Genomic DNA, 25,294 nt, shown 5'->3' with positions numbered 1-25,294 from the left:
GTTACGGAATTTCTCGGTTCGGTCGCCGCGCTCAAGGCCCGCGATAGAAGCTATGCAATAGCTTAATAAAAGAACATGAATAGGTAGCAGATATAATTGTTGCACCTGGATAGTATGTACGTAGCTTGAATGTAGAGTTAATAATATTCTTGAGTTACCTATCAATTCACATTGGTATTTTCCACATTAGAATACAATAAGGCGCGATAATCAATCTTTTAGTATTGAGAATTATCAAGTTGTACCATTTGACGCTCAGTCGCTCAGTAACAACGACACATACCGACCACAACCAAAACGAAGACATACAACACTATATTTATGATGTTCCATTACTATCTTGCACGAACTCTTAGTCACAAATAAATTTAAATCAATTATTTTATTATTTTCAGCACAACATTCAGATATATAGAGATTCATGCTGACTCTATCGTGTTACGAATTATTATTTTATTTACTTTTTATACTGATCAGTGTTCGGTAGGTATTATGTATATTGTATAGATTCATATATTAATTGGATTTGTATTGAAATTTCAACGTGTTGAATGTAAAAGTGATGTAGAGATTTTGATCGATTTCTTTCATCTTTGCTGACTGTGTTTTATTAGAGTTGTGTCCTACAAATACATAATTTATTTTTTTATCTATACATAGATATTTTTTCAACCATATTAATCTTTACTACCTACATTTCAAAATTTTATAAGGTAGAATAATTTTAATTAAAATTTTAATCTATAATATAAAAATGAATTCCAAAATGTGTTGGTAAGCGCATAACTTTAGAACAGCTGAACCGATTTCTTTAATTCTTTTTTTATTATATTCCTTGAGGTACGAGGATGGTTCTTATGTAGAGAAAACGTGAATATGTACCACGGGCGAAGCCGGGGCGGACCGCTAGTTCTAGATAAAAACGAGGTTAGAATATGAATTAATATCACGATAGTCAGTACATACCTACCTACTGAATACGTAAATAACATTCCTATTAATTCAAAACACGTAATTAAATTATTACATTTCCATTACAACCTGTTATAATAAGGAAGTATGTATTGCTTTCTTGTATTCATAATATTATCATATACCTACATATTTTTCCATTCACTATATCATTTGCGTATTATATACTGTAACCCTACTTTTCCTATAGTAACGGAACATTTATATATTTATAAAAAAAAACACTTTATTGTACAGTATGCACATAAAACAATAACAAAGATAACTACATAATTATAGTACAATTTGGGAAGAATTTCTTCCAGGCAACCTTTTTATTTATTTAATAAACTGAAAATATGTTTAAGTTATATATTTTTTTTAACTAAACGTTAAAATTTACTATAAAAGTTCATTTCATCAGAGCAATTCTAGCTTAATCCAGAGATAAGGGCATAAATTAGTTTAAAGACCTAAAATTATTCTAGGAGCAAAGTACTCGAGATGAAATACTGTAGCCATTAGTTTAAACAAAGCGGTCTCTTAAATAAAGGTGTTTAACGGCTAGACAAGAATCACATAAAATAAAGTAAATTCAAATGCATTTATCAAGATATATAATTCTTTTATATTCTACGTATAAGTTAAAAATTTGTAAAAAATGTTTAATTTAAATCAAAAACAAAATTTACGAACAAGAATATTAATTGATTAAATAATTCTAGAAGAAGTCTAATTGAATAAATAAATGTTTTAGTTAACTATGTATAGTTTCATAATAGGTAGTTATTATCAAAAATGTAAAGGAAGAAGCGATTAGGAATTCAATATTAAGGCGTTACCCGGCAATTTCGACAATGTTCAACCTCTATAAAGTCTGGTACAACATAAAGCACAATACCGAAAAAAATATATAAAATAGGATGGTCTTTGATCTTTAATTGCTCGCGAGGACTTTTTTCCAAAGTTTATAGATTTCTAGAAAAAAAATGTGCCGTGGTCATCGATTTTTCCGCAAATACTCTATAAACTTCGTAACCTGCTGACTTAGAGCTCTGAAAATTTTGTGTTTAATAAATTATCAGTTACACAACAGTCCCTGACGAGGATTTTTTGTTTCACTGATTAGCATCTTTTTAAATCTAAGATAAAAGTTCGGACTGCTATTTGTGTATCTTCCATTACTGATCATAATTCGCTTTTCATGGCAGTGGTAGCTTCTGAGCAATTTTCACTAAAACGTTCGAAACTTGCACAAAGAAAAATTAATTATGCGAAAGCGGTAAGACTATTATCCGAGGTAAACTGGACAGACTTACTGGAACGGTCTGATCCAGAAATAGTTACTATCATGTTGATAAAGAATGTCACGGAAGTTTTGGAAAAATGTACACGAATATCATCAAATAGACAACAAATTAAGCAACCGTGGATCACGTCAGGCCTCTTACGTTGTATGAGGTTCCGTGATACTCTTCATCGACGACACAAAAAATATCATCAGGACTTAAATTTAGCAATAACGTATAAACGCTACAGAAATTGCTGTAATAATTTGTTACATAAGTTAAAGAATGATTATGACCGAAGTGAATTACAATTAAATAAATCCAACATCAAAAAGCAATGGAATACTATTAAAAGAGTCTGTGGTATAATGAATAACAACAGTAAGGATGTCCATCATGATCTATGTCGAATTGAAAGTACGCCACAGCAATCTGCCAATACAGTAAACGACTTCTTTATCAATGTAGGCAGCGAACTTGCAGAGAATATTTTGAATGAAATTAAAATTAGTCAAGATACTTTAGCGCAAAATTACAAGTCCTCCTTTACTTTATCTAACTCATTTTCATTATTGCATACTGATGTTGGAGAAATTAAAAAAATTGTGGCATCGTTAAAAAATTCATCATCGTCATCATGGGATGGTATATCTGCAATATTTTTAAAAAAGACAATAAATATTTTATGTACACCAATCTGTCACATGTGTAATCTTTGCTTTTCTCAGGGAATATTTCCAAAATTATTAAAGGAATCAATCGTAATACCTATATACAAAACAGGTGATAAAGGTAGTATTACAAATTATCGCCCGATCTCACTACTGCCAACTTTTGCTAAAATATTAGAGAAACTCATAAATGTTCGGCTTAAAGGGTTTTTAGAGAAATATAACATTCTTTCGAATAACCAGTATGGTTTTAGAGCAAAAAAATCGACAACAGATGCCATTGAGGACGTTGTTACACATGTAGCTCGAGCTCTAGATAACAAATCTAAATGCTTAGGCATCTTTTTGGACTTAAGTAAAGCTTTTGATACCGTTTCAATTCCGCTCCTTTTGGTAAAGTTGGAGTGTATTGGAATTCGTGGTATTCCATTAGCACTGTTCAAAGATTATCTCTCTGAAAGGTATCAAAGCGTTACACTTGGAAATTATAATAGCAGTAAAGAATTGGTTAAATTCGGCGTTCCCCAGGGTTCTGTTCTTGGTCCCACTCTATTTTTAATATATATTGATTATCTTTGTAGGATTAAACTTTACAATACTAAAATAATAACCTTTGCTGATGATACGGTTTTGTTAGTGACAGGTAATAGTTGGGAAAATGTATATAATACAGCGGAAAAAAGCATGAATGAAATAACTAAACAACTTCAGATGAATTTACTTACACTTAATATCAAAAAAACAAAATATTTATAGTTTTCAATAAGTAATAGTAGTCTACCAAATAGTAATCTTAATTTAAAAGTACATACGTGCAGCAATTACAATAAAAATTGCGAATGTTCTATTCTCTCTTCAACCAATCATATAAAATACCTTGGCTTATTGATAGACAAAAATCTTAATTGGAAGCCACATATTGACGAACTAAAAAATCGTATCCGTAAATTAATTCCGCTTTTTAAAAAAGTAAGGCTCCTTAAGGACAAAAAAACTAGCAGGCTTGTATATACATCTCTATGCCAGTCTTTATTGTGCTACGGTATTACTGCTTGGGGTGGCGCCAAAAAAACTTCGCTAATTAAGTTAGAAAGAACACAACGATGTATTCTTAAGGTACTCAATTTTAAGCCTATGCGCTATCCAACAAGTCAACTTTACTCGGAATGCTCATTACTTACCGTCCGCCAACTATACATTAAAAATATTATACTTAGACAACACAGCCAACCAAACAATAATTTAGATAAAAGAAAACGTACGTACCTTGTACCGTTTTGCAAAACCATCTTTGCACAGGGGTTTTCATATTATCTAGCACCCTTATTATACAATAAATTCAATAAGAACTTGAACATGAGGGACAAGACTAAATTTGTGTGTGGAAGATTGTTGGAAGAATACCTACGCAATTTTGACTATGTTGGGACTGAAAATCTTATATTGGGTAATATTATTTAAATATTTTATGTTATATATAAATACCTATTCTTATCTAATTGAATAATAATAATAATAATAGAATACATATATACTATATATTTAAATTTATAATATACCTATACACACATATTACTTCATCTTATTAACAATATATAACATATATATATATAAATATATTTATATAATATATAATAATAACAATATATAATATATAACTTGTTTAATTTATTCACGTATTATTGCTAGACCTTATTTAAATAGGAAATTCGGATATTTTTGTTACATGGAAAATATCATACTCATAAAATAAGTTAGTTACTTTTTATTTTTGTAATGCATTTAATCTTATTTTATTGCATATACTGTGCATTAAAACGACTTGCTTTGAAAAAACTATCAGCCTAACAAGTGTAATTATGTGCTTTATTTGTGAGGCGAGAGCGTATATTCTGCCGTAACACAGTCTTAGACTAGCACGGAGTGTATAACTGCTATCGGCTACAGTAACGTACAAATAATAATTATTCTACCCACATTTACGTACACATTTTGTTTCGATCTGGTTAGTGCATGACTTGTAGATAATAAGTTATCGTATGAAATGTTATAAGTCTTATTAATCTTGTATTAGTAAAGAATTTAATTTGGAACACAAAACGATTTAATCTTAAATAAATCAATTTTACTTTTTTTGAAGCATACTGAGATGAATTTGTTTTCAAATTGTATAGTTGTGTAGTAGTCGTCTCGAATTTTATTTATTTTTTTTTTTTGCTAGTTGTGGTTTCAAGACTCATAATAAATATTATGTAGATTACAAAAGCAATATCCACGAATGAACATCATTAGTGTATGTTTTATTAATGTTATTAGTAAAATAATTGGCTGTAACTAGTAAAAAATGTAACAATGTTTTAATATCATGTAATATAATTTAAGGTCATCAAATGTTATCTCAGTAATGTATTTGCTAGAAATCATCATCATTAAAATGGATATGTCTAATATTTTCTAATTACATCTTTTGTTAATAATGTCATAGGTAGATAATTGATAAAAAAAAATCTGTTTTAATGTAATCTCCAAAAAAAGAATTTTTCCTGTATAAATCATTAAAAAAGACGTTTTATAATATATATAACCATGTATAAGGCATTAAGAAAGACAAATTGCATTGTAATTTTGTAAGATTTTTACTGTATGTGTACCAAAAGTTTTTAATAAAATAAATAAATAAATAAATAAATAAATAAATAAATAAATACAAAATGCGAGGAAAAAAGAAGGTGCAGGGTGAGAGGTTTGAGATCCGTCAAGTATGCTCAAGGTTATTAGCGCATGTAAAAGCCTTAACACAAACAACGTTTTCTTTGAATATTTATATTCATAACAGACTTAATTAAAACCATTTTGGCCAACTGATCGATACTAGGAAATTTCTTAATTTCTTAGCTGAAGGGAAAACAAAATTTCTTGAAATTAATATTTCTTGTTAACACAAAGGTAAGTGATCTCTGAACCGTAACTACAATACTATGAAAAACAAGATTTTTAGCACAAATCATTTACTTTCGTTGTTTCTTTTACATTTATTTGACCTCTTCATCTTTTCTTCGCTCTTTTTTACATTTACTGTAAACATCGTTTATTTGTCACCTACATACATTTAAGAACAATAGATATTTCCACACCAGACTATTATAATAATAGGTATCACCAGCAAAATCACGTTATTAAGTTTGCCCATTACCATGACCTATTCACAGTCAATTACACACTATAACAAGAACCGGAGATATTGCACAGAGAATATTATGTAAGGAAAAAACGTACCAAATCGCGGCATGTACATTTATTTTATTTAGACACGCGAATGACCCATTAAAATGGTGTACACCCCGCGATAATTCTTGAGGCGGTGCACGCTGCAGTCGTCTTTTGTTAATACTATTTACGGCTTACTAAAGTTTCTATAGAGAAAAGTTTAATTTCCAGAGCAAACAGTGTGCTTTGAAATAGCCGAATGCTCTTTTTGTTTCGATTCGCAGCTAAAATATTGTTTCAAACTGTATTAAGGTAGATTAAATATCTGACAAAGACAAAGTTGATGTTGTTTGTAAATGTTTTTAATGATCTCTAAATGCTGAGTCTTTAACTTAGTTTATGTTTTTATTAGATTTCCATTCAATAGATTTTAATGAATTTGTAAATACGGTTTTTTCATATGCCTATTTATTAGTTTCTATCGAAAGTTTTCATTTGATGATTATATTTTAAATCAAGCAGTTAATTATAGTACAATACACCCCTCGTGACCTTGTACTTAAATAATCTTAATATGCGAACTCTTAGAGATAACGTTAAACGTTAGATTGTTCATTGTTTATTTAAAAGACAATTGATGATTAATGTCAATTAAAAGGGAGATAAACATAATCAATTTATGAATCAAGGCAGGTGGCGTTTGTTTAAGGAATATTATACAGCAATTTAATATAATAACTAGCTGCGCGCCGCGGTTTCACCCGCGTGGCTCTGCTCCTGTTGGTCTTAACGTGATGATATTATAATATAGCCTATAAGCCTTCCTCGATAAATGGGCTATCTAACACCGAAATAATTTTTCAAATCGGACCAGTAGATCCTGATCTTAGCGCGTTCAAATAAACAAACAAATAAACTCTTCAGCGTTATAATATTACGTATTTAATAGGCTTTATAACTGTGAAACTATTCATTGACCTTCTAACAAGTATGTAACAAGATTACAAAGTCGTTGAACTTTCAACTTTAGGAACAATCAGGCCATTATTATACCCATTACGGTTATTACTGCAATCAGTTTTGAAAAATTCATTGCTCTTACGTGCTCCTGTTTGACAAATGGTGTAATTCTCGTAATTATTCTGAAATACTTCATTGCTCGCCTGCTCGCTTAGTACACTAAAATACTTCATCTAATTGCTCGCTTAGTATATGAAGCACACTTTCAATCACTCATTTGATATAAATTTAAGTGAAATTATATTAGTGATATTGTTTGATAATTGCTTTGCTGTTTTATTGATCAAAAGAGCCCATATCAAACTTAAATTAAATTTCTACGAAAGCAGCTGTTCTCTGCTAAAACATTATTTTTGAAGCTGACAGGTAAAGTCTTACAATCTCAATATTTCCAAACAATATTGAATGTTATCATTACGTCTATTTCACAGAAAGATACGATAATACATCGAAAATATAAACAGGAATATCTCCCCAGCATTAATTGCATTGCGACCTCTAACGACAATTTTCCATTAACAAACTGTCCTAGACACGACCGTTTATATGACAAATTATGTGAAAAGATACCAGCGTGCGATTTACTGAAAACAATACACAGCAAATATAATCAATCGGACGCCGGGTGTGATTCGTTTATTTGCGTGGTCGCAACAACATCTGGTTTTTATTTTTCAATTATCCAGTCACGTATGCGCCGATATAACTGTTCTATATTCCAATTTGTTCAGCTTTTACCGGATAGAACAAAAAAATGTACATCGTTGCAAAATTTATTACCCGTCCTAAATGGTTTAACGATGTTATTGCTAAGCCGTAATAAAAATACCTATCCATAGATGTTGGCGAAGTCAAACGTTTATGAAATTGGACGTTTAAAAGGTTGAATTTTGGTGAAAATATTGAAACGAGAGCTATGGTATGTTTTAAGTAGCACTAGGGAAGTAATGAAAATTCAAAGAATTCATGACTTAACTTTTACATAGCAAGAGTATGATTTTAAACACATTCTCTAAGAGGGAAACGAATGAGTAGTCTTGTCACGATGTCTCCGGTCCCTTCAAAACGGAAAGCGATAACACACTGTGTTATATATACCTACTACATACAGTACAGATATAGTATTATATTATATCTTCTACCGATATATTTTGCTAAGGGTTGTAAAGTAAGTATCTATTCCGATGGGAGCGTGACCTAATTTGTACTGACTCCAAAACAAAAATCCCTTTGCTAAAATATTTTTTATCGCACTTTGCCACCTACGTAACGGTTAAATTTTATTTTTATTTGGGCAATTTCTTATTCATTATTTTATATTTAGATATTAAAAAGTAAATTTATGCATTTTAGATACATTTTCATGATATGAACCCTAGTTTTATAATGCTTATTTCATTATCTAATGTCGCAATGCCCTATACTATTAGTTTATACATAAACTTACCGAGTATGCATGTGATACTAATACAGCCAATACAATAATTGTTGGACTCGTCATGTTATCTGAAACAGAAGAGATAAATAATTAAATTAAAAGAAATATAATATATGAAAAAGCATTCCTAAAAATAAACAATATTAATTAAAGTATCCAATCGACTATGGTATGAAGTACTTTATTCGCAAAGTAGGTATTTAATCCATATTTGCGTGACTATCAATTGACAAATTTAAATAAAAAATATGTTATCATTGAACTAAATAATACAATTTATTGGTTAAATTAACAGCTATGACGACACATCTAGCTGCCACACTTCTATTTTCAGATGGATTAAATAGGACATCAAAATACACAGGTCAGTTTTGCAATATTAGGCGTGATATAGTTGTGTATTATGAAAGGATAATTGTATACAATCCATAGATTCCAGTCCACCTGAAGCAACAAACGCAATTTGATTATCCTCCGACAATATTAGCGGAAGTCGGTCGATATCAAAGCGACTATGATCGGATTATACTCGATGCAATCTAACTTGCGACGCTGTACGCAATAAACCAATGCAATTTGTATTTTGTACATTTACCAAAAGTAGTGTTTTTCCATCACTTTGCGCTATACGCCTATCTATACTAATATTATAAAGAGGAATGGTTTGTATGTATGTATGGTTTTCACGCATAAACTACTTGACCGATTTCAATGAAATTTAGCACACATATAGAGGGTAACTTGGATTAACACACAGGCTAGGTTTTATAGCGGAAATCCCACGGGAACGGGAGATACGCAGGTTTTTCTTTGAAAACGCGGGCAAAGCCGTGGGCGGAAAGCTAGTACGCTATATACTCGTAAGTTCGATAGGGTTTATTGAAACTAGTTGAGCTCACCACGTCGTTAGAAGGAATTTTCTTATGGGTATATTCCCTTAACTCAAACTGTTATAGAAGGTAGGTAGTGTTGTTGTTAAAACTACTGCAGGAGAAAACAGCGCTAAAATTGGTCCAGTTTTTAAGGAAGGCAGCTGGCGTAAACACACAGATTACCACATAGATTGCGAAGCAGCTTATTGTTGCTTACTTGTATTTTCGATTTTAATTAACAAACTGTTATGTTTAGATACTATAAAAACAGACGTTTTATTTTTTCATTATTTGATGATAAATATACGACGAAACATTTTAATATTTTAGTACAAAGCTTTCTTTCGTACTCTTTACCGTTTTAAGGATAATAAACAAATTACTATTAAGCGAATATTATTTTATTCAAAGGCCTTAGAATATTATTCATTGTGTTGGATATTTTCCCCGAAGATCTTTTATTCGTGATAAAAATATTTTTAAGAATTTAAAACTGTATACAAATATTTTCTAAAACTTATAAAAGACTGACTTATCAACCAAATCCGACAGGCACTTAGACAAAAATAGCGTAAAGGAAATAAGAACAAAAGCTTAAAAAGAAACACCCCTTTTATTTATTTATTTATGTACGTTTTTTTCTCTTTATAAGAAGTTTTGATTCAATCAGACAGTTTGACTGGTCTAATATAAGCAATTTTAGATCAAAATACTATGAGTCATGTAACATGTTCAACATATCCCCGTGTGTAGTCTACGCGTGATAACTTCAGAATATATTTCACTAAATTAACAATTATGCCTCTCGCATCGTAACTTTGAATCGATGTGATCTGACTACTAAAGTACAGTTGATAAACGCAAAGGGATTCTGTTCAGGCACGGAACTAGAATTCTTAAATAGTTACATACATTTTAGGGCTGGTTTTTCAATCTTTGGTTAAACTTTGTTCGCTGAATCCATACTAATATTATATAAATGCGAAAGTAAGTCTGTCTGTCTGTTACTCAATCACGCCTAAACTACTGAACCAATTTGCATGAAATTTGGTATGGAGATATTCTGATAGCCGAGAAAGGACATAGGCTACCTTTTATTGCGAAATATGTACCACGGGCGAAGCCGGGGCGGACCACTAGTATCGCATTAAACAAGCATTTAAAATATGACTTGTTAATTCGTATCTTTAGACATTTTACAGATGGCATTTTTATATTAACGTGTTATACTTTGTCGGACGAATAAATATTTTTCTAGGATTGAAAAATCGGTTCTTAGAGGTAGTGGAGCAAATGCCATTTCCATTTCTTTGATAAATAATATAACGCATTGACTAGAAGAATTTAAAATCCATTACCTTGATGTAAAAGCGATCTGAATACATTAGTTGAGTCCAATCGAAGAGATTTTCCTTTGTTTATCTGCTAATTATCCTCTACTTAAAATCTTATTAGTTGTGAGAGGATAAAATTATAATAAGAATAAATCGAGAGAAAATTCCACATAAATATATTTTCGTACTATGCACTTGCTTCTTAGGAGACTTTAGTGGCAGTTATATTGCACGCCTCATAAGCGAAGCGTTGAGGTGGGTACTACTGTCACTTCGCGCAAAACATCTGATTTTTCAAACTTAAAATGTCTTTATGTATCATACATTGCACTTGTAAGATAATACATACACACACATATTAAGAAATAACACTATTTTTAACATTCATGATATTTTTGATGTCAATTTTGTTATTTAAACTAGTTAAAAAACAGTTTAAAAAAGTTCTGTCTTGGACGTCCGTGTGTCTGTATGTGCGGAGGATTTTCTTGTTAACACGATAGCGACCGAAATACTTTACTAATCGAGTCTTTTTTTTTCTCTTACGCTTGAGTATGCTCAGGAATAGAACCCTTTCATTTTTCAGGGTCTGATTCGATGTGGTTTAATTGTTATTAAATAAACAAAAAAAAATATCGACTGTTCTCCATAATTATATTTTTTTTTAATTTTTTATATTTATAGTGTACTCAAAATTCACCATTATAAACTCGATTCTTTATACTATAAGCCAAGGTTTAAAAAAATAAGTTGGTAGTCAGTCCCTTAAACCTGCGCAGTTTCACATCTAGGTGGGGCCACAAGAAAAATAGCTCAATTATTACGGTACCGCTTTCTTTACTTTTCCAACTGTTTTATTTTGTTTCTTTTTTATATTTATAGTGTACTCTTTATAAATAATCAATTTTATTGTAAAGGATGAGATTATGAGGCGTGCACTTTTGGATTTTCCAAACTATTTTGCCACTAGTAGGTACCTAAAACTGCCACCAAAATAAATGCCACTACTAGCTCCAATATGTACCCATTGTAAATTTTTGACCACCCATGCTTAATTCTTGTCGTCATTTCATCTAGGATTCCTTATTGCATGTAGAATATATCTAACGAGCATGTAGATCTGCGGCACGTGCAACTCTTTCTTAATGAGAATGACAATGACACGACACACGGAAATCTATGGACTTGAAATATTTCATTCTAAATTAATAAAGGGTTATAATATATGATAACTATTAATGTTATATTCATATTGTTATTGGTCATAATCATGAATGCTATTATTGGAATCGTCAGCGAATAATTATAGGAATGGATTAATAGTAAGGAAAATAACTGTAATTAAATGAGTTGAACCAACATTTATGTTTAAAGCATTAATACTTAAATTAAAAATATGAAACATTTAGAATCATTTACTGTAACATGAAGTTAATACTCTACCAAAATCGGACTATAGCTCAAAAATCTCTACACAGGTTATTTCGAATTAAAATGCTATCAGTGACCAAATATTTTTTACAATTCATATCATTATATTGCGTACACATGACCGACCGTCTTCGTGCGTAAAAAATAATAAATGACGGTTACGCGCGGATACAACAAGGCCAGAACATTACAACAACACAACACAGCATCCGCCTGCAATCGCAATCACCGTAGTGACGACATAGTACTTTCACTCCGTCATACTTCAAAAATATTAGCACGCAATAATTGCTGTAAGATCTAGTTACGTTGAAGTAGGGCTATGTTTTGAGTGTGATATACTTATGTGTGTTATAATAATATGTAGGAATATGATTTCTTTTGCACGCGCTGTAAGTGTTAGAGTTATTGAGTATAGCACGAGTTGTGTTGTAAGATTCCTTCTTATTACATAACTACGGTATACCTAGTAGGTATACCTACTGGTTTTGTTAAAATAACACTAATTAGTAAAAACCTACAATTGCGGCGGTTTTTTGACGCTAAATTATACGTCTTAATTTTTTTACAAAACTGATTTAATGTGGTATGAAATCGAAGGATTTTATATAACGAATAGGTAAGTTTGTTTTTTTTTTGTTTGAATAATTAGTAGAATTATTCATGTAGAATACAGTAAAATTATTAAAATTATGTACATATTATGTTACGCTTCATAACTGAATAGATAAGAACGTAATTACAGTAGGTGCTAATTTGATTTAAGAAATAATCTATGTGAAGTTTTATGTACTCATAAAATGCATTATTAAGTATGATAGTTGGGCATTACAAGAAATTGTTACCTACATTATTATTTTATAGTTTCAAATAGGTGTAAACTATTAAAAATAATTACAAGTGCTAAAATTTACTTAAAGAGAGAACGAAAATGAATATAATAGTTATAATTTTATCATTTATAAAATAATACTTGCTTTGGTACTCGGCGTTACACACAAAATCTCCGAATAAAATGATGCCTATTTTTATCTGCCAAAGATTATGCATATGCCAAAGTATGTATATCACATTTCAGCAAAACCCAAGTTCAGAATTTATGGCGTGAGCCGTGAAGGAGTAATAAAGATGCATCTCTATTCATTTATATAGTCTCACGCGTTTATTGTTTATCACTAGCTACGCTCCGCGGTTTCACCGGTTTTTCTGTTGGTCTTAGCGTGATGATATATAGCCTAAAGCCTTCATCGATAAACGGGCTATCCAACACCGAAATAATTTTTAAAATCAGACAAACTCTTCAGCTTTATAATATTATTATATAAGTCTAGATAATAACCAGCATTCATGAAAGTAAATCTGGTCGTAAATTCAACCTTATAATATTAATCTTCTTTTTCATTCTCTTAATATCTTTTACGATGATTAGAGTTTGATAAAAGAGTCGTTCCTTTTTAGTGGCAACAACGTTAAAAGTAATAGTTTAAAACGGGACTTGATTTAAAAATGAAAATGCTTCTAACAGACATTATTACGTTAGCCGCAATGTGAATAGTAAAAGTCATATGATTTCTGAATTGAGTCTTGTGTGGGGTCAAGGGTCATTGCGTCGTGGAATAGAGGGAAATTCGAGATTTTAAATGTTAATAGTGTGTTAGTATGCTACATTTTTTTTGCTAATATGACGCATAGATAATATTGAATTTTGCGTTTTTGTTTTGTGTGTTAGTAATGATATTTTTTTATGTTTATGACTGAGACTAGAGCGTTTTTAAATGCAAGGAGGTAGGTAGAGAAATGTAGCTGTATGTTTTTCAATGATCCTTGCAAGATATTGAAGATTATACTTACTAAAAAGTTATATTTTTTATGTCTTTATGACTGCAATGGATTTTGTATTTTTCAAAGGAGTTATAAAGAAACTCAAAATAATTTAATGTTTTCTGAAGGTTAATCCTTATTAAATCGTTCATTTACAATTTTTCGAAGTCTCTTAGTTAATTGTTTTAATTATTTGCCTCGTGTAATTAAGAGAACATTCAGACATAATTATACAAGATAACAATGATACCAGAAGCAATAAATCATTCATCTTATAAAAATTATAAAAAGTAGACATTTCATAAAATGAAAATATTATAGTCGTAGATATCTATTGTTTGTTAACTAACAATTTATGAAGGGTACCTAAATAATGTAGGTATGCGTTCAGAAATAAAATATTTGGTTTATTGGGTAAATTTGCATGCATTACAACATGAGTTTTTATGTGAGGCAATAGGTGAAAAAGGTGCTTGAAGCGATAGTAGGTATAATAATATAACGGTGCTTTTACATCAAACGAGCGAACGTTAATTCTACACTATGTCAAATTCTTTGTGTAAACTGGCGTAGAGCATTCTTTCGTTGTTCTTAGTGCGTTCGAAAAGATCCTATGCAATGTTCTAATACTGAACAACACTGAATACGAGTTTTCGTTTACACTAAAAGATCACGAATGAATGCTCTTGCTCTAGCTTTATGTTCGTTTAATGTAAATGCACCTATCATCAAGGATTTTTAATTATATTAGGTATTTAATCGACGAAAATATGTAAAAAGCTTAAAATTGTTAGTTTAAAAGCATTGTTAATTTTTTTGTTAGTCTTAATGTTATTAATTTGATTGTATGTTGTATAAAAACAGTACACTAAAAAGCGCGGGATTAAATTTTATCTCACAATTTTTCTCATATTTATAAATTGCGTTTATTGATATAACGTGTCCGGATAAAAATAAAAATCCTTAGTATTTAGAAAACAATACTTTTGCAATGTTATTTTCAAATACAATTGGCATTATGTTCAAATGCTTATAAAAACGTAACATGACGCACGAAGCACGAAATACGAAAACTAACAACTCGAATAACCAAAAGTACCTAATATTTAATTTAAATAACCGTGATGCGGTTCCGTTTGTCTATGTGCTAATACGAACAAACAGACGAAAATCAATATATTTACCGACTCAAAGTCAAACTTTTCTTCAAATCATTCTAATCAAATACATTTAAGTGTAGTTTGTATAGAGATGATGTAATATTAGTACTGAAAAAATATCTTTATTTTTTTTATGGCAGACATTATACTCGCAATTTTGTTACACATTATTAACTTAAACTAAGTATATAAAATTTATAAGTAGTATTTTTTGTTAGCTTGTCTTATGTTAGAAACAAAAATATTATTTAGCTTGTGGTTGTGGTTGATACTATGAATCGAACCAATGTCCCATTTGAGTTATCTGGTACTTATTTAAAAAGAAAACGTTCAATAATTGGTTAATATCTGTTGTTCTTTATAAACTGTAATATAATCAAAACAGGTCTAACATTTTAGGTAGGTACGTTCAAAACAGGGTGCTTATATTATAGATAGGTATGTTGTTTAATTAATATCATTGTGGATAACAGAAATAACGTAATCCATAAATCCAGACTATTTTTTAAAATCTCGAACATAAATGGTAAAAAAATACTGTATTTAAATCAAAAGACTAATAGACTAATAGCAAAATGGATAATTACGATCAATTAATCTATCGAACATAAACGACCTAACTTCTAGAACATAAAAATACCCATTATTAATATACTCTGGAAGTAAAGTATTGTAAAAAAAACTGAGTAAAGTTTAACATCAATCTTCGTATTGTTAACGTAATATTAATAAGAGTATCTTTTTAAGCGATTGCCGTCAGGTAAAAATCGACTCTAGGGACAAGGGAAAATTTATTTAAGAGAAAGCTTCGGAAGGGTCTTCTGATATTTAAGGTATGTAATTTGTACTATGTCAACCTCTTGCCTTTTTAAGATTGAGAAGGCAATTACTTACAGGATTGATCTGTGACGTCTTTAGTTTTTTATTATATGACGTCACTGGGAAGGTTGAAACGGTACATTTTTAAAAGATGACCTAAAATACCTTTCAAGGGCAGACCTTTTGATTTCCCTTCGGGTTTATAGTAATTTTCAAGAAAATTTTTAATAAATATTATAATCGAATTATTAATGTATTAGTAGGTACCTATCCACCTAAAAGATTTTTCAAAGTCAGGGCTTTAAAAATGAGTAAATATGAATAAATAAAAGTTTAAAGCTAGATTTATGAGAAAATTATTATAAAATTAAACATCCTTCGCAATTTTTAAAATTTTCCTAATGCTAGGTACATCTCAAGACGTAAATAATGATAAATTATTACTATTTATGATCTATCTATTTATGTAATCTATTTATGATCGGGAAAAGTTTATAGAAATATGAAAACGATGGTCGACTTTGGCAAAGGGAAATGGTAACAAAAATACAATTTCTTTGTCAAAAGAGTCGCTACTTAAAAATTGTTGTCAATAAAGTCACAATAAAACAGATTTAAAAGGAAGTGCATAGCTTTGCATGAAAAAAATATACGTAATGTAATAATTACAAAGTATATATTGACGTCAATGATAAATTATAATTTAAATTATTTCCATGAAATATAGGGTTGTCTAGTAGTTATTAATAGTTTACTTGGCATACCAAAAAACTAATAATAAATATACATTTAGTAACTTTCACTTCACATATTAATAACAGCTTCCGCGTGATTTCATAAAGAACGACAATATTCCAATTTCGATACATAAGTATTTATATTTATTTTTTATTTATAAATACTTTATTGCACTTAAAGATAACAAAACAAGAAATACAAACACTTAAATATAACTTACACTAAGTACAATATTGGCGGTCTTATCGCTTAGAGCGATTTCTTCCAGACAACCTTTGGTACAATAGAGGAATAAATACCAAAATACATAAATGGGTCGACAATAATAACTATGATATAGGATACACATACATATTATTTATATTTATATATACATATTTAAATAAATAATATTTATTACTAGCTGTTCCCCGCGGTTTCACCCGCATTGCTCCGCTCCTGTTGGGCTTAGCGTGATGATATATAAGCCTATAGCCTTCCTCGATAAATGAGCTATCTAACACCGAAAGAATTTTTCAAATCGGACCGGTAGTTCCCGAGATTAGCGCGTTCAAGCAAACAAACAAACTCTTCAGCTTTATAATAATCAATCAATCAATAATTTCGATACCTTAATACTCTATTATTTACTTAATTAGAAATCAAACATACTGTGTTACAAATTATGGCTTTTCCTGTTCAAACCTAGATAAACACCACCCTAATAAATTACTTACTTATTTACTTACGCAGTTAGAATTACTCCCATTTATCCATAAGCTATCAGAAATAAACATTTTACCCATAGTAAGTTAAATTTAACACTAAATTAATAACCGAACATTTCATTCCCCAATTCTTATTTACATTCAACAGATTTAGGATAAAGCAATTTGCCCATCAATCGTTGATAATTATCCTACCGCCATTCCCCATTTCAATTCGAGCCATTGTTTCTAGCTACAATGGTGACATGGGAATGCAATAACAATGCTTGTGTTACCTATATCTCCTTATTGAACATTATTGGATGAAATAACGTGTAATTATTTCGCATGTTGCTTAAATTGAAACCTTTGTTTGGGTTTCGTTTTCCTTGCGTTTGATATATTTTCAGATTGCGTTATAAATTGCTATTAGGGGATGTCAATAGTTTTATTGTTCGATATCAAATTGTTAAAGTTGTTCTTGTCTAAGAAAAATACTTTAAATTGTATTAAATCATAAATGCATGAGCATATTATATTCAATAATAAAACGTTACTAAAAACTATCATAATAGCGCAGTACATTATTGTATTAATAAATAAATAATTTAAAAAAAGCTTACCAAATCAATAAACACTTTATTCAACACTAAACCGCATTCGATACCTGGACAGAAAATCATCACTTTAAAACTCAATTAGAAAATATTTAATAACCTGTTTATTTACGATAAATCGGTTAACCACCTGTGCGTGCGCTTATGAAGGCTCTAATAATGGTACTACCACAGTTAATATAATACTGGTACTACCACTGTGGACCATTCACTATGTTCTGGGTTTCGATCAACCGGTGAGTTTGCTCATACGCACCAAATGTATCGTTTATATATTTGGAAACTGATAAAACAATCAAGGAAAAATGGAAATAATGTTCACGCAAAATTGTCGCTGCATTCCATGACATAGAGTAGTTAGGGTAACATAGTAATGGTACTAATCAGGCACTTATTTTTAACAACATTTAACATTTATTTTTTGCGCTAATTACCAAAATTTGTAGAGAAGAAAATAATAATACTATAAGTTTCGTTATCTTTTGCAAAAATAAAAAACCATGATAAAAATTACGTTATTATAAACATAATTAATAAAACATATATTTTATAATAAACTTTTGGTTGTTGGAAAAACCCTAACGTCGCGCGGAGATAACATGAGAGATTTATACATTGCGCAATATCACATTACTTTTTAGGGAAGAATTTAATACAAACAAAAATAAAATAAATAATAACTTTTTTTTTTAATAAATTATGTTTCATTGTGCTTTCAAACAATAATTTAAGCGTAAAAGATTCTAATGATGGAAGTTAGAAATCGTAAATTTACAATCTATTTCTATACTATGTATGTATTTAAAAGAAAGTAGTATCTGATGAAATAAATAGGTACGTTATATCTCTTTTAAAAGTACTCAAGTTTTATTTCAAAGTATATACCAGCATCTGCTTTTTACGAAATACGGTACAGGTTCTTTGAAATGTTTTATTTCACGTGTAGTTAGTAGCAGTTACCTAGTAGTTTTCTTACAAAAAGCGGTCTTTCTGTTTAAGCAGTTTCAAAGTTTTTTCTGTTAGGTACTCGTTACTAAATAATTATCTAATTGCGTTGTTATTTTTAATTGTTTGAAACTACGTTCTTAAGCTTAAATAATTGACTATATTTTTTACGTTTATATTGTTCTTTGTGATATTATTCTCTATGACTATTATATATTATCCATTATTAAGTTTCTAAAACCTCTTCAGAAAATAATTCACAATAAGTTCTATTTATTTGTGTTTTAAATTATTTTCAAATACTGGATTTATTTAACGTTATAGGTACGTGTGCGGTGTGTTTTTGCGCGCAAAGTTGAGAATATTTTATCATAAATTCATACCAATAGCACATTCGCTATGCTATAGGTATTAACGTTTTAGTACAGATTTTAGAGGCTTCATTTTAGAGAATTCATTGGACGGTTACGCTTGTTGGCATTTTCGCCTAAATCTAGATAGTTTTCATTCTATTAATATTGTTTTGGTTGCATTTTACATTTCCTAGAAGGCATTATACACATTAACTAAATCTATCGGCAGAATCTATCGGCCTGAATCTATCGGCAGGGTAGGTTTGCTCGGTGTTTTCGTACCTATAATAAAATGTTTATTAACCGACTTCAAAAAAAGGAGGAGGTTATCAATACGGCCGGTATGTTTTTTTTTATGTATGTACACCGATTACTCCGAGGTTTCTGAACCGATTTACGTGATTCTATTTTTGTTCGATGCGGGATGGTGTCGAATTGGTCCCATAAAAATTTTATTCGGATAGGCCCAGTAGTTTTTATTTTATGGGCATTTTTGCAAGTGCAAGTTTGAAGTCGGTTGTTTTTAACGAAGTTATCACTTGTTTTAAGTACTAATTATTTTTTTAAATTTTATTTTTGTTAGCAATTAACATTTGGGAGCAATTTTGTGAAATATTTGAAGATACGAAATATATACTTATTTGTAACACCATTAAACAAAATAATTTCCATACTTCTTTCCCTTGATCTCTGATGCTTGTTACACGTGTGCTAATTTACCTTAATTTATCATCTTAGGATACTTCAAAGCTATTTGGGTAATACGAAAATCTAATCCAGAATGATATCGAGATAAATCTCAAAGCATTTACCTACTAAAATCAAACTCGTGTCATGATACTGATGACCTTAGTTGACCTGAAAAAGGTGAATTTAAAGCTATATTGGCTCATAGCCCTGGATAAGTTCCGTTTAGCATATCTGTCGGTTAAAGTAACAATTAATCTCTTCTCTATACATTTAAAGTTCTCGAGTTGCAAATCACAATGTTAGTTACTCCTCCGAAACTGCTGAACCGATTCAGATGAAATTTTGTGTGCCTATTGGGTAGATCTGGTTATTGTCCAACATCTATTTTACATACCCCTAAGTGATAAAAATAAGGTAGAACAGAACAACGTCAGCCCGGACAGGTAGTCAGTCATTTATAAAAAATTTCGTCCAAAGTTCTCGGGGTCATGATTAGAAAGCGATAAAAAGGAAAGAAGCTTTGAAGTCTCCTTGTTATTTTTTTATTTAAATGAAATTTAATAGAAATGAAAGTAATGTTTCATAAAGTTTTATCGATTCTGTTAATCTGATATGTTATGTGATAACGAAAACTAAAAATATACGGGAAATACCTGAGATACTTCGGCGCTTGCTGGGGTCAATTTACTAGTTTTGCATTGATTTATTTTTAGATAAAGTATACATTTTTCTTGTAACAACTGAGTCCCATTTAAGGTCAACGTACTACAACAGAGTGGCAATACTCACAAATTCTACAATGATAAATAATAATAATACAAAGCAAAGAGGTTTTTAAATGTACTCTCTCAAAACAAGTCAATAACTGCGTTAAAAACAACCGACTTCAAACTTTTAGAAATACAGACAAAAATGCTCATAAAATAAAAACTACTGGGCCTATCCAAATAAATTTTTTATGGGACCAATTCGACATGATCCCGCATCGAACAAAAAAAGAATCACGTAAATCGGTTCAGAAACCTCGGAGTAATCGGTGTACATACATAAAAAAAAACATACCGGCCGAATTGATAACCTCCTCCTTTTTTTGAAGTCGGTTAATAAAATAAATTTAGACAATTTTGATAGTATCACAGATATAAACCACGGTTTAAATTTAATTCATTCCAGATTACAGTGGGCACACTTCAATTATAATATAATTAATTGCTGGTAATACTGTTTGCTTTTGACATTCTCTTGTAAGTAATTATGGCTACAACCTTGAAATAAAAGCAAATAGTTTTAAATTAAATAATTTTAAGCCCATTCATGTTGTACGAGGCATTATTTGGAATAAATTTGCATAAGTATAGAAAAAAAACTCGCTCTTCTGTGTTCCAGTTTTTTATATTATTTGACCTGCTAATGTTAATGATAATGACCGATTGACTGAGTGGTCACGTGCTTCGTCAATGGCATGTTCGAAATGGGTTTAATTTCTACAATAATTGTAAATCTTTCTCTATAAGAAATTTGTTTAAAATACTCATTATTTGTGTAAAATACTGATTATTTAGTTGTTTGAAAATACAGATAAACAATTAATGAGACTTACGAGCCTCATGTCAAAAATTCAAATATGTTAAGTACTGTTTACTTATGTAGATAATTTATAAAATAACCCATAAATTTCGTTTAAAATAACTCTCAAATACAGATGAAACACAGTCGTGTAATTATTAAGATATTACAATACAAAAAGGTCTATTATATTGTTAAAATGACGGCAAGTATTATAATGTAGAGTCATTACGCAAATCACTTGTATGAAATATATACATAAACATAACATGATATTACTAAAACACATTCGAAAAAATGTATTTCTAAATAAGCAGTTTGATAATTGTAAAACATTAAAATGAATTTGTTTTATACATACTTTGCTGAAATAGATGCATTATAGGAAATTATTTAATATAATAAACAATTTACATTACCATATATTATGTATATTGGAGAGTATAATGTAATATTTCAAAGGCTGGTAAAAAGTAGGAATAAGCGGAATTAATATTAATAAAAACGGTGTTTAATGTTTCCCTTAATTTCACAGAACCCGCATTTTCATAATTATTTCTTCAACGATTCCCATTTAAAACTAGCTATAGATAAAGTTTTGTTTATTTATGTATTCGCACTTTGATGTGCTCAGTTTATAAAAACCCATTTAAAGTCAATCTCCGTTTTGTTTATTCAAATAGGCTATTATGAATTTTATTATAATACAGGCGTTTCATCGGAACTTCGATCTTTGTGGCTGTTAGAAAATTACGACTAATTCAAGCGAAAATATTTTTTGGGCCTTATAAACTCAATTTTCTAATACCTATAATAATAGTTCGGATCCACGATATTATTATTATCACGATCTGTTGATTAATTAATCTTGATATTAATATCTATCTAAATTTTTATCGACACAAATTAATAAAAAAAAGAATAAGGTTTTATAAAATTGCTTTTGTTTTATTCATTCACAAACAACTTAGATTTTGTCTTATAACCAATGATGATATCGCATAAACACGGTTTCTCCAAACCCTGTCATTAATTTTGCTATCAGCGAAAAATGTTCCACAGATTATCCGACCGCAAATAAGTGGCCAGCTCACGCTTGATAATTCTAAGGGATTCTAAGCTCATTCATTTCTGCACCCTCATCACGATTTTATTTGGAATTTTACAACTAACGATTCCAGAAATGACATTGATGACGGTAAGGATACATTTTGCAGCGAATGCTGTTTGGATTCATAAAATCGCTTAGGAAGATCTTTTATGTCGTCATTAATAAGTTTATTAAATGAAGTTTTTAACCAGTAGCTTCGTAGTATTTAAATAAATGATATATTATTGCAATATTATTACTATTTACCGCCTAACCTTCTTGGTTCGAACAGGAAGGCACCAGCTTCCAAATAAAAAAAAATCATAACAAGCGATTCATCCAGAAGAAAGATAGGGAGGGAGCAAACCCAGTCGAATTGAGAACCTCCTCCGTTTTTAACTCAGTTGAAAAACCATAATGTATCTCTGATTATTTTGCAAACGATTTTTACTTCTTGATATAAAAATCAACATATTACTTTCTAACGTGTTGCTAACTACCCAAACAACGGATTTTCTCTGTAAATAGTCTGTTGGGGTTAGAAGTCATTACTCTCTCGAATAGTTGGCTAATACAATTTTAACAACGGCTAATAGTTTCTCTTCAGAACTTGTTAAAGTATGCACATTATTTACCGCTTGTACTACATCTTTGAAATCGATATTTGACACAGTTAATAAACTACATAATATTTTATGTTTTATTGTGTAATACTGCAGTCTACAGGGCCTGGATAAAATCACCATAATATCCCTTTCAACTAAATACGTGTGCAAATATACACAATATAATATAATAATATTTTAAATGCGAAAGTAACTCTATCTGTCTGTCTGTTACTCAATCACGCCTTAACTACTGAACCAATTTGCATGAAATTTGGTATAGAGATATTTTGACAACCGAGAATGGACATAGGATAGGTTTTATCCTGGAAATCCCACGGGAACGGGAACTATGCGGGTTTTTCTTTGACTACGCGGGCGATGCCGCGGATGGAAAGCTAGTACACAATAAAGATTTGAATTGAGTCGTAAATTGAGTTACCCACAACATTGTGTTGTATAATAAAATGTACAAAAACATACATAAATAGAACAAGAAAATTTTCATCACGATGTATGTAAGTCTGGTAAAAAGCCTCAGACGCTCATCATTAGCTCTAAGAAATCTATTTCTATATTGTAAGTGCAATGCTCTCTAATTATTGTAGTAATAGATAGGCTCGAACGCGACCACATTCCTGAAAACCGGTCAGATCTAGTATAGCTCCATACATCCCTTCTACAAGACCCCATAATTGTAAAAGATGTTAAACTAGTCACAGAGTAAAGAATATTTGCGAGAAAGGAGTATGTTGTTTCGCATTTAATTAGGTATTCCTTTTGTCAATTATTCCGCATGTTTATACTAATGTTAAAATAGTATATTATAACTATCACCTTGAATAAATTACCTAAAAAATAAAATTAATATATTTAACAGGTTTTATGTCGAATAAGTTTTACTGTTACACAATATAATAGTTCAATTTAACCGGCTTCTTTACGACGAAACTAACTTATATAAATATCAAAACTATTAACACCTTTTAGGTTGCCTAAAGAAACTGTAACAAATTTGTGAAACCCTCAGAAATAGGAATATAAAGATATCATTCACGAGCCCATGTTACGATAGTTCAGAAGGTATGTCACCGATATCCTTTTGAAAAAGCGATGTCGACCTACTTACGCGCCCGATCTCCTACAAAATAAATGAAATTCCAAAGTATATGAAAGTTTAACATAACGTATTGATACGCAGAATGTTTTTGTATTATTCAAAGAAACATTTGCATACAATAGTGGCAGCAATTTGTTTTTATAGGCGACGAAATATTGTGCTAGATACCAAAAGATTTGGAGTCAACGCACTGAAAACACTCTTTAAAAAATTTTGTTTGAAAATTTTTAATCTATGCTGCATTCTGGGGCACATGGAAGCATTTCAATGCATATTTGTTGTATACATAACTAGGCGATTACCATAGTTTGTTTTCATTTAGACGGTTTAATTTAGGATATTTATCGTAAAACTTAGTAAAACAAACTTCTTTCCGCGTTTTGATCGCTTGAAGTGGTCTTAGGTTTTATATCCGTTTCTTCCTAAGAAAAAATTATTGTCTGGAGTGGGCTTAAAACTAATCTCCTTCACGCACGTAAAAAAAATATGATCGTTTAAGAGGAAAAGATGACTAGCCTCACAACGGGACATGGAACTGTACTTGTGACCCTGCCAAATGATTCTGTTTTTTTCTCCGTCAAATCTATGCCATGTCAGATGCTACGCAAAATTTTATATTGTTCCTCACATATCTAATAATACAGTTTGGTAGTTAAAAATAATAAATTCATGTATTTAACGGGCCATCTTCTCAATGGGCAGCGTTGGCCCAACAAATGATTGTCTATTTTTACGCCATTACCGTGATTATGAATAAACGCCCAATGACGGCCGATCATGGACATTTTGATCCTCTATTCTATCGTGATTGCCTCTACTCGCCCAACACTGCCCATTGTGAAGAGGGCCCATCAGAACAAACATAAACAAC

The 25,294-nt window shown here is 30.4% G+C and overlaps 1 protein-coding gene across 1 annotated transcript in view; it reads right to left on the bottom strand.

Annotated features, from left to right (window-relative positions):
• LOC123696630 overlaps positions 1 to 18,313 on the bottom strand; it is a 28,257-nt gene extending 9,944 nt beyond the window's left edge. The window contains exons 1-3 of the mRNA XM_045642949.1: positions 18,185 to 18,313; positions 18,061 to 18,104; positions 8,586 to 8,644 (exon numbers count right to left, since the gene is read on the bottom strand). Coding sequence (XP_045498905.1) covers positions 8,586 to 8,639 — 54 coding nt within the window. The 5' untranslated portion in view covers positions 8,640 to 8,644; positions 18,061 to 18,104; positions 18,185 to 18,313. The remainder of the gene's footprint in view (positions 1 to 8,585; positions 8,645 to 18,060; positions 18,105 to 18,184) is intronic.
• Between the last annotated feature and the right edge of the window lie 6,981 nt (positions 18,314 to 25,294).

This window comes from Colias croceus, chromosome 13 (assembly GCF_905220415.1).
Source record: "Colias croceus chromosome 13, ilColCroc2.1".
Taxonomy (NCBI): Eukaryota; Metazoa; Arthropoda; class Insecta; order Lepidoptera; family Pieridae; genus Colias; species Colias croceus.
Note: the sequence above shows the minus strand (reverse complement) of the source record. Positions and strands in the feature narration are given on the sequence as shown.